At 35.8% G+C, this 18,034-nt stretch overlaps 2 protein-coding genes across 2 annotated transcripts; both read right to left on the bottom strand.

The window, feature by feature from the left end:
* Positions 1 to 5,777: 5,777 nt before the first annotated feature.
* Positions 5,778 to 8,593, bottom strand: LOC113286568. Its single transcript, XM_026535150.1, has 5 exons — positions 8,450 to 8,593; positions 7,958 to 8,016; positions 7,190 to 7,261; positions 6,415 to 6,535; positions 5,778 to 6,329 (listed from the first exon to the last, which is right to left on the bottom strand). The coding sequence occupies exons 1-5, from the start codon at positions 8,591 to 8,593 to the stop codon at positions 5,778 to 5,780; spliced, it is 948 nt and encodes a 315-aa protein (XP_026390935.1).
* An 884-nt stretch (positions 8,594 to 9,477) lies between these two features.
* On the bottom strand, positions 9,478 to 11,824 carry LOC113286649 (L-type lectin-domain containing receptor kinase IX.1-like). Its single transcript, XM_026535217.1, has one exon. The coding sequence runs from the start codon at positions 11,770 to 11,772 to the stop codon at positions 9,667 to 9,669; it is 2,106 nt and encodes a 701-aa protein (XP_026391002.1). The 5' UTR covers positions 11,773 to 11,824; the 3' UTR covers positions 9,478 to 9,666.
* Between the last annotated feature and the right edge of the window lie 6,210 nt (positions 11,825 to 18,034).

Below are 18,034 nucleotides of genomic sequence, written 5' to 3'. Positions count from 1 at the left end.
TATCGACAAGTTATAACTAGACACGTGTCATTATAGGTAGGGACAAAGGGATAGGGAAATCTCAGGTACAGAGGATCGCACCCACAAAAAGCCCTGTACATTGCTTAAGTTCATACACCTTGTTTGTTTTATTTTGAGATTTTTCTAGCCTTTATTTTTTTTGAAACGAAAAGGGCAATGTATTGATAAAAACTCCACTCATCAAATAGATGAATGAATGAGAAAGAACACTTAGTTATTACCTATAACAGCATTCCAGTTACAGATAAGAGTACTAATAGAATAACCATCAAAAAAATTAGTGTGCACAGCCCAATTAAACATGGTGCACTTAAAAGAAACAATGAGATTTTATAATCTCCTCTTCTTGTTATTATAAAGCCTGCAGTTCCTCTCCTTCCAAATATTCAACCAAATTGGAAATGGAAGAATACCCCATAATTTCTTCACCATAGCATTGGTCTTCCTGTTTTTCCATTCCCGTATATTTGTCTTCACACTCTCTGAGAAAACCCATTTAACTCCTAAGTTATCTAGAAAATAGTTCCATAATTTTCTAGTTTCATCACAGTGAAGGAAGAGATGATTTTGAGATTCCTCAACAGCAGAACATAGAAGGCATTGACTGTCAGAGAAAAGGCCATCTCTATGAAGAATATCTAAAGTTGGAGCTCAATTGTGGGAAAGATTCAAAACCAATAAGGGCACTTTTAAGGGAATTTTTGGGTTCCAAATCTTCATGTGAGGAAAGTATAGAAAGCCATATATATCGAGAGAGGAGTAACAACTAGCAACAGTGAACTCAGCACCAACATTCCACTTTCTTGTGTCTTCAGCCAAACACTTGTGAATGTTACGAGAAAAACCATATAGAAGTTGAAGCATATGATCAATTTCTCCAACTTCCATCTCCTTAAGCTCTCTCTTAAACTCAAAATTCCAAGAACCTTGTGAGTTTAACATATCATTGATAGTAGCCAATCTATTACTGGAGATTTTAAAAATTGCAGGAAAGTTATCCTTAAGAATAGTTTCACCAATCCATTTATCCATCCAAAATAAAATACTTTTCCCATTCTGAATGATAAATGAAGTGTTTTCTTCCACGTAATCCTTTGCTTTTAAAATTCTAGCCCAAAGACTATGCTTAACTGCCTTAGAATTTGTATTAGGCAAGAAAGCATTCTGATTACCTCCAAATTTCTCCTAGACTAGTTGTCTCCACAGGGAATATTTCTCTTTGCCATATCTCCATATCCATTTGCAGTGTAAAGCTTTGTTCACTAGCTTCAGCTTCTTAATACCAATGCCTCCAATTACCTTAGAAATATTAGCTTTTGACCAAGCCACCCAACTTCTCTTCTTAGAATTATCTGAAGAACCCCATAAAAATCTTCTCATGATCTTTTCTAAAGTCTTTATAACAGATATAGGCCTCTGGAACATTGACAAAAAATAGATAGGCGTACTAGCCAGCACACTGTTAATCAATAGTAGTCTTTTTCCTTTAGAAAGATACCTCCTTCTCCAAGTTCTTAATTTTTGTTGAAATCTTGCAATCAAGACATCCAAAACTGCCTTGTTTTTAGATTTACTTCCTAATGGAATTCCCAAATAGTTTATAGGGAACTCAGCAATCTGACAGCCAAAAATTGAAGCACAATAAGCAGCATTATTGTCATCACCAATTCCTACAACTGCACTTTTTCTGAAGTTGACACTTAAACCAGTCACCAATTGAAAAGCAAAAAGAATGTTCTTCAGTGAAATAATTTGTATAAAGAAAAACAATTAAATCATCTGCAAATTGAAGATGATTCACAACAGTTCCATAAGTAGCAACTTGAAATCCAGAAATGAGGCCATCAGATGCAGCTTTACCAATCATTTTAGAAAGAAGTTCATCCACTATAATAAAAATGAATGGTGAAATGGGGTCACCCTGCCTAATACCCTTCTGATTTCTGAACATTTTGGTAGCTTCTCCATTAATAAGGACTGATAATCTAGCTTGGATAATACACCATTTTATCCATCCATTTCAAACATTACCAAATCCAAATCTTTGCATCACAATATCCACACAATTCCAATTGATATTATCAAAAGATTTTTCAAAGTCTACATTGCATACCAATCCAGACTTGTTTTCTCTCATTCTAGAATCAATAAGTTCAGCAGCAATTAAGATACCATGACTGTTTTGTCTCTCATGAATGAAAGCCCCTTGGAAATTAGTAATCAGAGAAGGAAGAACAGTCTTTAATCTTTTAGCTAAAAATTAAAGACTATCTTGTAAATACCTCCTATCAAACTGATTGGTCTAAAGTTATTTAGAGAAACTGCACCATTAGTTTTAGGAATTAGTTTAAGATTAGTGCAGTTGACTCTCTAATCTAGAGATCCTCTTGTCTCAAATTCCTTAATAACCAGCATCAAGTCAATTTTTATTACTTCCCAAGCAGCCTTAAAGAATTCCATTGTGAAGCCATCAGGCCCTAGAGCCTTGTTCAAACCAAAGTGCCAAATAATATTTTTCACGTCTTCCTATGAAAATGGTTTCTCAAGATTGATGCTATCCTGAGTAGATAAAGAGGGGAGAACAATGTTTATCAAACCTTGGTCTTATAGGAAAATCTTCTTTAAATAAAGAAGAATATAAATTAGCTGCTTCCTCTGCAATCCTCACTCTGTCATAACATGGAACACCATCAATTATTAAATAGTTAATACTGCTGCAGTTATATTTGTAAGAAGAAAATTGGTGAAGATATTTTGAATTCTTCTCAGCATCTTTGGCCCATCTTTCTTTAACTCTCTGACCCCATTTCCTTGCAATATTCTTATATAAAGAAGCATGTTTAGCTTTAGCTTCATTTCTTTCATCATACTAAGAACTAGAAAGCAAGAAATCCTCTTCAATAATATCCCAAGAATTTATCAGTTCTTCCAATTGGTCCACCTGTAATTTCATATCACCCATTTGACCTCTTTCACTGCTTAATGAAGAATTTTAGTGATTACAACTTTTTACAAAAAATGTAACATGGCTTACCAAATAAAGTTAAATTCTGCTACCAAACTCTTAAGTTGCCGAATAAAAGAAGGATGCAATAAAAGGTAATTATCTAATCTGAATGGAGCTTCGAACTTCAAAATAGAAGAACAAGAAAGAAGAAACGGTGTGTGGTCTGAAATTGGTCTCTTCAATCTTAATTGAAGGGGAGAAGAACAATGAGAGAACCAATCATCTGAAACTAGAAATCTGTCCAATCTCACCAGAATTGGTTGGTGTTGAGAATTGGTCAAAGTATACTTCCCACCAGATAAAGGCAAGTCAATCAATTCATGTTTATTAACAAAACTTGTAAACAAATTTTACTTACAGTACAACCACCAACACAATTTCTGTCGTATTGAGAAAGAGTGGCATTGAAATCTCCACCTAGAACCCAAGGTTCATTAAAGAAAATTCTAATATCAGTCAATTCCTGCCAATATTGTGAATAATCTTCATAATCTGAGGCACCATATAGTGAGGTGAAAAGCCACACAAAATTGTCCGAGACATTTTTGAATTTGTTAGAAAGAGAGAATGCACCCGCTAGATAATCTTCCATAATCACCACTCCTTCTTTCCACATAACAATAATACCCCTGAAGCTCCTTCAGAAACTACCCCATAAAGCTCTTATTAAGGAATCATTTACAATTGATTTCTTAGACTCCTGAATGGAACAAATTAAGATATTTTTTTTCTTCTATTTGCAATAATTTTCTCATCTTGTCCCAAGCCCCTAATGTTCCAGATCATTATTTTAAGGTCCATTAAGAGAGTTTGCAACCCTAGAAACATCAATAGGATTGAAAAAATTTACCTCAAGTGATTCCTCCTCCGCATCTGTTATGACTGCTTTAATTAGATCATCTTCGTCATCTAGATCGTAATCTGAATCAAAATTTACTAAACCATCATCCTCCACTTTCCTGAAGAACCTCATGTTGACACATAGATTCATCATTTTTAACAATTAGATCTCGACACAATTCTCTCATGTTTGGTAAATCACAAGAAATACCGATTTTTGAGTTGAAAGCTGTAAGATGAGATACTCTGTTTTCAATGTCTGGATGGTCTATCTCTGCACCTTGAATTGAGGCAGTGTCTACAGGAGAATAAGAAGATTCCAATTGCAAAGGATCTTTTTTCATTTGAAAATGATGCAGCAATTGATGGTAGATGATTTTTAGGTTCATCTCTTAGTTCAGCCCTCGATGAATCCTCGAATGGGCTAGAATCTATCTGAGACGGAATGAAACCCGGATTCGAATCTGAAACCAAAGGATCATGGGCAGGAGTAAAATTCAAAAATTTAGGGTCGAGACTAGGATCAAATCGATCCGTTTGTAACACCCCTCTCCCATCTGGGCCATATTTTTTTCTAGAAATTCATTGATTCGCGAGTCATGAACATGAGTTAGATTCAAAAATCTAGACACGTGTCATTATAGTGAACTTAATGGAGTTAACAAAACGCTTTTTTTCTTTTCTTTTATTTAATATTCTTAACTATCGACAAGTTATAACTAGACACGTGTCATTATAGGTAGGGACAAAGGGATAGGGAAATCTCAGGTACAGAGGATCGCACCCACAAAAAGCCCTGTACATTGCTTAAGTTCATACACCTTGTTTGTTTTATTTTGAGATTTTTCTAGCCTTTATTTTTTTTGAAACGAAAAGGGCAATGTATTGATAAAAACTCCACTCATCAAATAGATGAATGAATGAGAAAGAACACTTAGTTATTACCTATAACAGCATTCCAGTTACAGATAAGAGTACTAATAGAATAACCATCAAAAAAATTAGTGTGCACAGCCCAATTAAACATGGTGCACTTAACAGAAACAATGAGATTTTATAATCTCCTCTTCTTGTTATTATAAAGCCTGCAGTTCCTCTCCTTCCAAATATTCAACCAAATTGGAAATGGAAGAATACCCCATAATTTCTTCACCATAACATTGGTCTTCCTGTTTTTCCATTCCCGTATATTTGTCTTCACACTCTCAGAGAAAACCCATTTAACTCCTAAGTTATCTAGAAAATAGTTCCATAATTTTCTAGTTTCATCACAGTGAAGGAAGAGATGATTTTGAGATTCCTCAACAGCAGAACATAGAAGGCATTGACTGTCAGAGAAAAGGCCATCTCTATGAAGAATATCTAAAGTTGGAGCTCAATTGTGGGAAAGATTCAAAACCAATAAGAACACTTTTAAGGGAATTTTTGGGTTCCAAATCTTCCTGTGAGGAAAGTATAGAAAGCCATATATATCGAGAGAGGAGTAACAACTAGCAACAGTGAACTCAGCACCAACATTCCACTTTCTTGTGTCCTCAGCCAAACACTTGTGAATGTTACGAGAAAAACCATATAGAAGTTGAAGCATATGATCAATTTCTCCAACTTCCATCTCCTTAAGCTCTCTCTTAAACTCAAAATTCCAAGAACCTTGTGAGTTTAACATATCATTGATAGTAGCCAATCTATTACTTGAGATTTTAAAAATTGCAGGAAAGTTATCCTTAAGAATAGTTTCACCAATCCATTTATCCATCCAAAATAAAATACTTTTCCCATTCTGAATGATAAATGAAGTGTTTTCTTCCACATAATCCCTTGCTTTTAAAATTCTAGCCCAAAGACTATGCTTAACTGCCTTAGAATTTGTATTAGGCAAGAAAGCATTCTGATTACCTCCAAATTTCTCCTAGACTAGTTGTCTCCACAGGGAATCTTTCTCTTTGCCATATCTCCATATCCATTTGCAGTGTAAAGATTTGTTCACTAGCTTCAGCTTCTTAATACCAATGCCTCCAATTACCTTAGAAATATTAGCTTTTGACCAAGACACCCAACTTCTCTTCTTAGAATTATCTGAAGAACCCCATAAAAATCTTCTCATGATCTTTTCTAAAGTCTTTATAACAGATATAGGCCTCTGGAACATTGACAAAAAATAGATAGGTGTACTAGCCAGCACACTGTTAATCAATAGTAGTCTTTTTCCTTTAGAAAGATACCTCCTTCTCCAAGTTCTTAATTTTTGTTGAAATCTTGCAATCAAGACATCCAAAACTGCCTTGTTTTTAGATTTACTTCCTAATGGAATTCCCAAATAGTTTATAGGGAACTCAGCAATCTGACAGCCAAAAATTGAAGCACAATAAGCAGCATTATTGTCATCACCAATTCCTACAACTGCACTTTTTCTGAAGTTGACACTTAAACCAGTCACCAATTGAAAAGCAAAAAGAATGTTCTTCAGTGAAATAATTTGTATAAAGAAAAACAATTAAATCATCTGCAAATTGAAGATGATTCACAACAGTTCCATAAGTAGCAACTTGAAATCCAGAAATGAGGCCATCAGATGCAGCTTTACCAATCATTTTAGAAAGAAGTTCATCCACTATAATAAAAATGAATGGTGAAATGGGGTCACCCTGCCTAATACCCTTCTGATTTCTGAACATTTTGGTAGCTTCTCCATTAATAAGGACTGATAATCTAGCTTGGATAATACACCATTTTATCCATCCATTTCAAACATTACCAAATCCAAATCTTTGCATCACAATATCCACACAATTCCAATTGATATTATCAAAAGATTTTTCAAAGTCTACATTGCATACCAATCCAGACTTGTTTTCTCTCATTCTAGAATCAATAAGTTCAGCAGCAATTAAGATACCATGACTGTTTTGTCTCTCATGAATGAAAGCCCCTTGGAAATTAGTAATCAGAGAAGGAAGAACAGTCTTTAATCTTTTAGCTAAAAATTAAAGACTATCTTGTAAATACCTCCTATCAAACTGATTGGTCTAAAGTTATTTAGAGAAACTGCACCATTAGTTTTAGGAATTAGTTTAAGATTAGTGCAGTTGACTCTCTAATCTAGAGATCCTCTTGTCTCAAATTCCTTAATAACCAGCATCAAGTCAATTTTTATTACTTCCCAAGCAGCCTTAAAGAATTCCATTGTGAAGCCATCAGGCCCTAGAGCCTTGTTCAAACCAAAGTGCCAAATAATATTTTTCACCTCTTCCTATGAAAATGGTTTCTCAAGATTGATGCTATCCTGAGTAGATAAAGAGGGGAGAACAATGTTTATCAAACCTTGGTCTTATAGGAAAATCTTCTTTAAATAAAGAAGAATATAAATTAGCTGCTTCCTCTGCAATCCTCACTCTGTCATAACATGGAACACCATCAATTATTAAATAGTTAATATTGCTGCAGTTATATTTGTAAGAAGAAAATTGGTGAAGATATTTTGAATTCTTCTCAGCATCTTTGGCCCATCTTTCTTTAACTCTCTGACCCCATTTCCTTGCAATATTCTTATATAAAGAAGCATGTTTAGCTTTAGCTTCATTTCTTTCATCATACTAAGAACTAGAAAGCAAGAAATCCTCTTCAATAATATCCCAAGAATTTATCAGTTCTTCCAATTGGTCCACCTGTAATTTCATATCACCCATTTGACCTCTTTCACTGCTTAATGAAGAATTTTAGTGATTACAACTTTTTACAAAAAATGTAACATGGCTTACCAAATAAAGTTAAATTCTGCTACCAAACTCTTAAGTTGCCGAATAAAAGAAGGATGCAATAAAAGGTAATTATCTAATCTGAATGGAGCTTCGAACTTCAAAATAGAAGAACAAGAAAGAAGAAACGGTGTGTGGTCTGAAATTGGTCTCTTCAATCTTAATTGAAGGGGAGAAGAACAATGAGAGAACCAATCATCTGAAACTAGAAATCTGTCCAATCTCACCAGAATTGGTTGGTGTTGAGAATTGGTCAAAGTATACTTCCCACCAGATAAAGGCAAGTCAATCAATTCATGTTTATTAACAAAACTTGTAAACAAATTTTACTTACAGTACAACCACCAACACAATTTCTGTCGTATTGAGAAAGAGTGGCATTGAAATCTCCACCTAGAACCCAAGGTTCATTAAAGAAAATTCTAATATCAGTCAATTCCTGCCAATATTGTGAATAATCTTCATAATCTGAGGCACCATATAGTGAGGTGAAAAGCCACACAAAATTGTCCGAGACATTTTTGAATTTGTTAGAAAGAGAGAATGCACCCGCTAGATAATCTTCCATAATCACCACTCCTTCTTTCCACATAACAATAATACCCCTGAAGCTCCTTCAGAAACTACCCCATAAAGCTCTTATTAAGGAATCATTTACAATTGATTTCTTAGACTCCTGAATGGAACAAATTAAGACATTTTTTTTCTTCTATTTGCAATAATTTTCTCATCTTGTCCCAAGCCCCTAATGTTCCAGATCATTATTTTAAGGTCCATTAAGAGAGTCTGCAACCCTAGAAACATCAATGGGATTGAAAAAATTTACCTCAAGTGATTCCTCCTCCGCATCTGTTATGACTGCTTTAATTAGATCATCTTCGTCATCTAGATCGTAATCTGAATCGAAATTTACTAAACCATCATCCTCCACTTTCCTGAAGAACCTCATGTTGACAAATAGATTCATCATTTTTAACAATTAGATCTCGACACAATTATCTCATGTTTGGTAAATCACAAGAAATACCGATTTTTGAGTTGAAAGCTATAAGATGAGATACTCTGTTTTCAATGTCTGGATGGTCTATCTCCGCACCTTGAATTGAGGCAGTGTCTACAGGAGAATAAGAAGATTCCAATTGCAAAGGCTCTTTTTTCATTTGAAAATGAAGCAGCAATTGATGGTAGATGATTTTTAGGTTCATCTCTTAGTTCAGCCCTCGATGAATCCTCGAATGGGCTAGAATCTATCTGAGACGGAATGAAACCCGGATTCGAATCTGAAACCAAAGGATCATGGGCAGGAGTAAAATTCAAAAATTTAGGGTCGAGACTAGGATCAAATCGATCCGTTTGTAACACCCCTCTCCCATCTGGGCCATATTTTTTTCTAGAAATTCATTGATTCGCGAGTCATGAACATGAGTTAGATTCAAAAATCTAGAGCCGATAGTCGGATCTGTGACCAGACACGATAATAGCGCTCCCCCCACCTGGCCCATATTTGGACCCGCTTTTTTTCTTCCAACTGTGACCCATGGGATATTCACTCTTTACCCACCTGGCCCATGAGAGTTTTCTAGCCCGTAACTATGGAATTCTTTACTCTCGATCTCTATGTATTCTAACGGTATCCTTTGTGCCTCCTCGGCACCTTATTAATCTATTTAAAAAAAAAAAAAAAGTTACTCGGTGAGAGAAGAAATCCATCACGTCCATGCGTTTAGGATTGCAGGAAAGCGAATACTAGTGACTTTCTGCAATAGTGTACGTGAGGCTAAGAAGTAAGAAAAGTTGTGCTTTTTGATTCTTTCGCAATAATGCTTTTCTACATAAAATGGTCCTTTTATTTTTTGTAGCTGTTCAATAGAACACTTGTTTTGACTCAATTGAGCTGTAAATACATTCGTTAAAAGACCGGACGGTAACTTCTTAGCCAAAAATGACTTTCTTAAAAATACAAAATTAAAACAAAAAACAAAAGCCAAAAATGCAGAATCAATCAAACACACTAAATCCAGGGCCAAATGAGCTTATCACGAATCAAATTTCACCGGAATTTAGAAGAGATTTTGAAGCTGGATCAGAAGAAGACAGTGTGAACTGGGACATATTGGTGTTGGAGCAGAAACTGCAAGTACCCTGGCTACCATCTGTTTGCGAAGCAATCCTACACATATGAACTGGGGATGCATTAAACTCTGGAGTAGGCATCTTGGATGGAAGAACCGGTAAATGATATTCGAAATTAAGAATGCTAAACGCTTTCCTAATGGAAGGTCTATTAGTATGATTAGGATGAGCACAGCATAACCCCAAAACCAACAATTGTTCCATTTGTTGCTCATCGAAATTCTTGCATAATCTATCATCGGCTGCTTCAATCACCTTTCCACAGCCATAAAGTTTCCAAACCCACTCTAGTAAGAGTTCCTTAGATTCATCGATCGGCTTTCTCCCACAAGCAAGTTCAAGTGCTACGATTCCAAAAGCATAAACATCCGATTCTTTGCTTGATTTACCCGTAGCAACAGACTCAGGCGCTAAATACCCCACAGTACCTGCTAAGACCGTTGTTTGAGAACCTAACTCATGATCAACAAACCTTGCTAAACCAAAATCGCCGAGTTTAGCATTAAATTTCGAATCCAGCATTATATTACTTGGTTTGATATCTCTATGAACTACACACTGTTCCCATGCTTCGTGTAAATATAATAATGAAGAAGCTAAACCAAGAGCAATATTGTACCTGACTTCCCAAGTGAGAACATTTTTCCCTTGGAATAAATGCTTATCAAGGCTCCTGTATGGCATGAATTCGTATACAAGAAGTAATTCATTTCTTTCATGGCACCAGCCGATAAGCTGAACCAGATTTCTGTGCCGTAACTGGCTAATGACCGTTACTTCCGATTGGTATTCCTTTATACCTTGTTTTGATTCACTAGAGATCCTCTTGACGGCAATATCCAAGTTTTTATCACTCAAGAAACCTTTGTAAACTCCTCCAAATCCTCCCTGTCCAAGTTTTCCTCCTTCGTCGAAGTTATTTGTTGCATTAGCCAGTTCGGTATATGAGAACCTCTTCGGTCCTGTTCCATTCTCAAATGTATCGTCCATTGACACATCGGAATTCGCTGCATGATCTGAGAATTTCCTTGAGCTGCGCCTCCTTTTACACCAAATAAACAAAGCAAAACTGAGCCCACATACTAAAACACCCAGGCCAACTCCACCAAGACCGACCACCAGTGCAGTTATATTATTACCTTTCCCTTTATCAGTTTTATTATCTTTTTTTACCTCTGTCAATTGTAAAGTAGAATTGAACTGCCAGGAATAGAGTCGATGAAGTTCGTTATGCCAGTTTACGGCTGATGAAAATCCAACAGTAATCCGTTCCGGTAGAACTTTGCTTAGATCAACAACATGATACAAAGTAGAGCGTCCGCTGAAAACAGAATTTTCAGCGTAAGTTAGATACACACTCAAGTTTTTGGTAGCAGATTTATAACTTACCCAAGCATTAGCTTTTCTTCCATCCTTTATAGCACCCCTTTCTAACGACACGGTAGCCTCAGATACTACCGAGTTAACATTAATACCAACATGATCCGGACTTGTATCCCATCCGTCTTCAAAACTATCAAACTCAACCGCAACAATTTGATTTGTCGAAAAATTCTTTAGAGATATGTCCCTAGTCAACAAGCCAAGAGCGTTACCCCAAGAAACTCGAGGAAGTATTGACCCGAAAGGTGCAAGAAAAAAAGTTATGCCATCACCAGCTTCAGTCTCATTACCCCCATCATCAATGATGAATGAGAAGTGAGTATCAAAGTCTGCCTGCCTTCCGGTGGTTCTATCCCAGAGTTGTACAGCTTCTGAGTAAGTGGCACGGCCAGCATACTGGCGCCTTCCAAATCCGGCATCAATGGTTGTTTTGCTGGTGAGTTCAATGAAGCTACTGTTCCTAGTTGCATCTCCTTGGAAATTTATGCGAGGATCATCCGTTGCAAAATTCGTGTAGTTAAAGGAGATTGGATTTGTAGGAGTAGGAAAAAGTGATAATACTGTGATGATTTGAAATAAGAAGATTGAAAAGTGAAGATGAGAATTCGTTGATGATTTGGAAGAGAAGCCCATTTTGGTTGTGAATGAATTTTCTTTCACTGTTTGATTTATAATACGGATGAACCAGAATGAATCGTCTTTGACTGTTCGAATATGTAAAAAAATTTATAGTACGGATGAAGACTCAAGAGTAAGGAGAGCTCCAGGGTCACAAAACGTGTTCGATATGACTAGAAAAGAAAAATAAATCAAATAAAAAATGGCTGAGTTTTTTTCTATTTAGCTCTAAGATTTTAAATTCGTACTTTGACGCTGTCAGGTTAGTTATTATGGAGATCCACATATATATATGAACGTGAAATTTGATGGTTTAGAAATACATATTCATTTGTGTAGTTGCCCAATCCAGTGGGTGATAGCACCAGGGGAAGTTGACTCGAGCTCCCATTATTTTAGTTCAAGTCGGTCCTATTTGAGCATTAAGAGTCATGACGGGCCCTTCAAGTTATGGCGGGCAATATCGTGGAAATTTAGTACGTTGGCTTTCTGGGAAGATCAGAAAAATTGATGTGAATCGAATTAAAGTCTTCAAGAAGCTTCAGGAAATTAAGAGTTTTAAAAGGAAAAGTATATGAGGAAGACCTGATTTTAGTCGATGAAATTTGGAAAGTTGTGTTTTAAAGTCATCATCTCTGACCCAGCAAGTCACTCACTTCCTTATCAACTACCAAAAATTAGATTTTCAGTATCCCAATCCAAGGAAAGGCCATTAGAAGAGATTCCGTAATTAATTAAATTTTCCACCCATGGTAAAGTTATACTCACTCCATACCACATGTAGTTAGAATTTCTTAGGGTAAGATTTTTTCTTTTTCGATTTAGTAAATATACCCTATTTTTCCTGTTTTACCCTTTTATTAGATTCCATATGTCTGAGACATGAACTCAGTTATAATGATAACCATGAGACATGAACAAGGACAAAATGGTTAAAAGCATCTTGAAATTACAATTGCACCTATCTAATGGTACAAGGAAAATGTAATAGTCTTCATATATAATATGTTTGGAGGGGGTATATCAAAAGGGAAGCACAAAATCTCTTGGAAGAAAGCATTAACTCGGGATGAATCAAGGGTTGACTAACCCAGCATCCAGGTTCTCAAAATCACTATTACCATAATACCACTCTTAGTTTTATCATGTATTTGGCATCTAGATCATCATAATTTAGTATTTAGTCCGCTAGACTTCGACAAATAGGATTTCCCCCTCTTCCCTTGACATTAATGTCCGGTACCATCACCGACATTGATCCTCCTTTCAGGAAAAAGAAAAAAAAACATTAACCCTAACTACATACCAAAAACGAAAATTTGCAAACTAATACATTCCTCTAATTCGAATAATTAATACCCGTAGGATAATTGTTCATTCCTCTCATTCGAACAACTAATACATTCCTCTAATTCCTCTCTTAATACAGTATCTAAAGACTTAAGCAAGAGAGTGATATTTCCGATCCAAAATGGTCCCCCAGTTTATCAGCTTTTGATTCTTCCTCTTCCCAAAAGAAAAATTTTCTTTGTGGAAAAATATGAAAGATCCAAGAAAAGACATTTATTTGATTATTATTATTTACTTATTTTTGGCTTCTTAGTTTCTTACTGATACTTTTCCTTCCGCACCAAACAAGCTTTGTGACCCTTCAGTAGTGACGCCATTAGATTGACATGCATGAAAGAAAATAGTAGTCAAATGCTTTGGCACTCCAATCTTCTTCCTGCATGCTATAAACCTACCACTCGCTCTTTTTAATAAAATTCATTCATAACTAATGGGTTTCAACTGTAGCATCAACAAACTCTCATCTTAACTCTTCAATCTTCTTCCTTCCAATCATCACAATGTTATTACTTCTTCCTTATATTGTAAAAGGGGAGAGCGCCTAGGCGCCAAAGGCCCACTGAGCCTAGGTCTAACGTCCAAGTAATCCTATTTCACTCTATTTTCCCTGCCAGCGCCTTAGGCGAGCGAGTTTGTCGTTTCAGGCGCTTCGCAGAAGTATTAGGCGCTAACCTAAGCATCAAAGACGCCAAATTCGTTTTACAGGAAAATATTTTCTAAAGGATCTTCTCTTCTTTGGAATATTAATGGTAATCTTCTCTTATTTCGAATAGGGATAAAATATCGTTTGGTCCTTTTTTAGGTGGTCCCAAGTCAGTTTGGTCCTTTCAGAATTCATATTTTCCATTTGGTCCATAATAATTTAAAAATATTAAATGGACCAAAGTACCCTTCTTTGTTAATTCAAACTTATTTTTTGTAGCAGTTCATTTTGTCTGATGAACTTCGGAGTTCATTCCTTTAAATGAACTCCTAATAAAACTAAACTAAATTTCCTACTTATTTTTTGTGCGGAGTACATTCTGTCTGATGAACTCCTGAGTTCATTCCTTCAAATGAACACCTAGTAATTCAGATACAAGTTCATCTTCAACACGAGTTAATTCTTTACATGAACACCTACTAAAAATCAGAGTTCATCTTCAACACGAGTTCATTCTTTACATGATGACCTAGTAATTCAAAATCTAAAAACAGAGTTCATTCTTTACATGAACCCAAATCTTCAACAGCAACAGAGAAATAAGAAACAAAGTTCATTCTAGAAATAAACTCTGTTATAAACCAGAGTTCATTCCAGAAATAAACTCCGTCATCTTCATCACAAACCAGAGTTAATTCCAGAAATAAACTCCGTCATCTTCATCACAAACCAGAGTTAATTCCAGAAATAAACTTTGTCATCTTCATCTTCTTCATGAGCAACATCAACTCATCTTTATCGTCTTCATCATCAGCAACAACAATAGACAAAAAAACATCAAAAATTTTCATCACAAACCAGAGTTCATTCTAGAAATGAATTCCATCATCTTCATCTTCTTCATCAGCAGAAGCAACTCATCTTCAATATCTACATCGTTTCCATCACCAGCAACAACAACAGACGAAAAAAACATCAAAATCTTCATCACAAACCAGAGTTCATTCCTGAAATGAACTCTGTCATCTTCATATTCTTCATCATCAGCAGCAACTCATCTTCATCATTAACAACAACAACAACAGACGAAAAAATATCAAAATCTTCATCACAAACCAGAGCTCATTCCAGAAATGAACTCCGTCATCTTCATCTTCTTCATCAGCAACAACAACTCATCTTTATCATCTTCATCGTCTCCATCATCAGCAGTAATAACAGACGAAAAACATAAAAATCTTCATCACAAACCAGAGTTCATTCCAGAAATGAACTTTGCCATCTTCATGTTCATCTTCTTTTGTAGATCCGAAACTTACCCAAGCATGTGAAGATGATAAAGGTTCATCATCATCATAAATAACAACAAAATCTTCAACATCACCATTTTCAGAACAGCCGCAAACATTAAAAGAAAACGTAAAACTTCATTGTATTCATCATCATAATCATCGTTCATCTTCTTCATCAATAAAAATACAACTTAAGAAGAGCTACTCCCCGATGTGGGACTAAAAATCTTATATAGTCTCTTAAAATTACTAAAGAGTGGAAACTCCACTATGTGGGACTAAAAAGTTTTTCATTCACAAAAGATACATTAAATTAAAATCTTTAAAAAATATTTTATTAATCGTTTTTCCAACAATATATATACTTGATTTCTTAGGATCTTTGTTGTTGTTTGTGTTTTTCTAAAAATATGGGAGCTTCGCTTATATTTTGTATTCTCTTTTGCTTCAAATATGTAATGTTGGTTAATCGAGTGTATGCCACCTATAATGTTGCTGCAGATTATCTTTTTGGAGATTATGATGCGCCAAGCCATCTTCAGCTCCATCTCAGGTATATAGCTCCATTTCAGGTATATATCGGTTGAATCTCACTTGATATGAACAGTTTTGGGATGTCTCTGTCCAAATCCAGTTCCAATTATTAGAATTAAACCATACACTATTTGCTTAATTGATTTATTGTTTTCATTTTGGCAACTGTATGTACACAATACAGCTCATTAACTTGATCAAATGATCCATGTTGTACCAATTATTTCATGTTAATTAGGAAACCTCAGTTTAATGCCAGTGCCCAAATCATTCAGTCTTGGTTCACGGTCTATCATCGACTTCGACTCTTCGGCTACTTGCATGCATGGATGAAATTGTTGGCCCACTTTCCGTTGGATCACTGAGGTTAAAATATATCTCCAATCCTGTGTATTTGGAAAGATGTGTTGAGGGAATGAGAATAATAGGTACATTAACATCAGTGGATGCCTTCAAACCTTGAGATTTCATTGGAACATGGGATTTTAGATTTTTAGGCATGTGGGATCAGATTTGCCTGCAACTGCAAAACAATCAGACGATGGTTTAATTGAACACCTTTCTAAGAGAAAGGTGAATACCATTTGGCGTTATTATGTCGGGCATGTAGTCTGGGAAATAGTGTATAGCGAATAACATGTGATTGGCGTTGATGGACTTAGAACCTATGTTGTAAAAGGCGTGCGTCTTTGACGCTTAAGCGATGGGTCGGCGTCTGGCATAAAAAACGCCAAAAGCGCCAAATTATACAACAATATGGTTTTTTCTAAATAAAAGGCGCTCGCCTCGCCTCGCCTAGCGCCTTTTACAACATAGCTTAGAACTGCTGATGGCTCCAAAATGTGGAGTTTCTATCCCTCCACGGACCAACCCTCAATATAAATTTTTGATTTTGAATTATTCTTATTTACAATGCAATAACATAAAGGCCATTTCTGAGCTGATGGATGCCAAACGGGTCCCACACTCACCAAGTAAATCTGGAACTATGCCGAGCTGTTGTCTATCTCTATATTGTCACCTCTAAATTAACTACTCACGATACAAATGGATACCAACAATGGCATACAGGTACATAACCGAAATATTGTCAAAGCCGGTGCAACCCGATTTTTGGCTACCACCAAGTAGTAATTGGCTGCAACAAGTTCACCACTAAAGTGGTTGGTGAATTCGGGAACCATGAATGCCCCGGATGCAACAAGGTAGAGGAACTTGTAATGCGGTGCGTTACTGTGCAATATAATTCCCATTAATTCAGAATAAAGTTCCCTTTCCCCCACTGTTTATGGTATGCACATATATTGACCATATAAATATTAACCGGATGCAGGTACCTTCTTAGCTTTGAAGTGCCAAATTATATGTGCAGCACCATATTTACTGCTCTGGACAGTAAAGTCCGATGGATTATCCGCCACACTACCTTGGACATAGTCGGGATAGGAGAGATATCCAGTTATTTGTTTATCTAAAGATTTAAAGGCCTAGACAAATAAAGCTCTCACGTTAAACGGTGAGACGAAATAGCTCATTTTTGAATTTTATTGAAACAAACGTTTTGGTGAGGATACTTGGCAACATATGATTGGTCTAAAACATGAAAAGAATTATAAAAGACGAACCAAATTTAATTTGAAATTCATGATGTGATAATATTTAGGTTTAGTAACGTATGATTGGTTTGAAATTACAAACTTAAAAGGAAAATCTGAATTTTATGTAAGTTCAAATTATATTTTTTCCAAATTAATACATAAAGGGGGAAAACAATTTACATATTTTGTACGAAATTAAAAGAAAAAAATAAATAAAATATGTACATATCTCCATATATATAATTTATTTGTCCTGCCACACCAAATCAAAAATACATCGCTACAGGCGGGGAAAAAATGCGTCGCCACGAGCCAGGCTGATGCCCCGCACATACAAAATCAAAAAGGCGTTGGTGGGGCGAAGCCCGCGCACACCAAGTTAAAAAGAAAAATTAACAAAATCTGCACATATTCTTCACCTACTTAATGTATTTGTCCCGCCACACCAAATTAAAAATACATCGGCATGAGGAGGGAATGAGCCCTCCGCATACCAAATCAAAGATGCATTACCATCGGGAGGGACGAAACCCCGCGCACATCAAGTTAAAAGAAAAATTATGCCAGGTACATTGCACGGGCACAAACCTAGTATATTTATTATACAGATAAGACAATCTCTTTCGCAACACATCTGGTTTATTACGCATGCACGAGAAAATAAAAATCGGAGGGAAAAAGATGAAATCTAAAAGTAAGAGTGTAGATATTGAAATACGTTCGCCACGTGTTTGCACAAGGAGATAAAAAGCATGCTTGAAGAGTCTTGTCAAAAGATTTTATACCATTCCCAAAATCTTGTTAGTGGCAAGTCAAATCTGAAGTTAGGATCGTCATTATTTCCGATTGAATATCGGAAG

This window comes from Papaver somniferum, chromosome 6, assembly GCF_003573695.1.
Source record: "Papaver somniferum cultivar HN1 chromosome 6, ASM357369v1, whole genome shotgun sequence".
NCBI lineage: Eukaryota > Viridiplantae > Streptophyta > Magnoliopsida > Ranunculales > Papaveraceae > Papaver > Papaver somniferum.
The sequence above is the reverse complement of the archived record's forward strand: the minus strand, read 5'-3'. Positions and strand labels throughout refer to the sequence as shown.

Excerpts from the sequence above, each read along its gene's own strand:
- LOC113286649 (XM_026535217.1), bottom strand. The coding sequence starts at position 11,772 with ATGGGCTTCTCTTCCAAATCATCAACGAATTCTCATCTTCACTTTTCA.
- LOC113286568 (XM_026535150.1), bottom strand. The coding sequence starts at position 8,593 with ATGATGAATCTATTTGTCAACATGAGGTTCTTCAGGAAAGTGGAGGAT. Across the intron at positions 8,017-8,449 it reads CGGAGGAGGAATCACTTGAG|GTGGAGATTTCAATGCCACT; the intron begins GTAAATTTTTTC and ends CTTGGGTTCTAG. Across the intron at positions 6,330-6,414 it reads GCCTCATTTCTGGATTTCAA|AACATTCTTTTTGCTTTTCA; the intron begins GTTGCTACTTAT and ends ATTTCACTGAAG.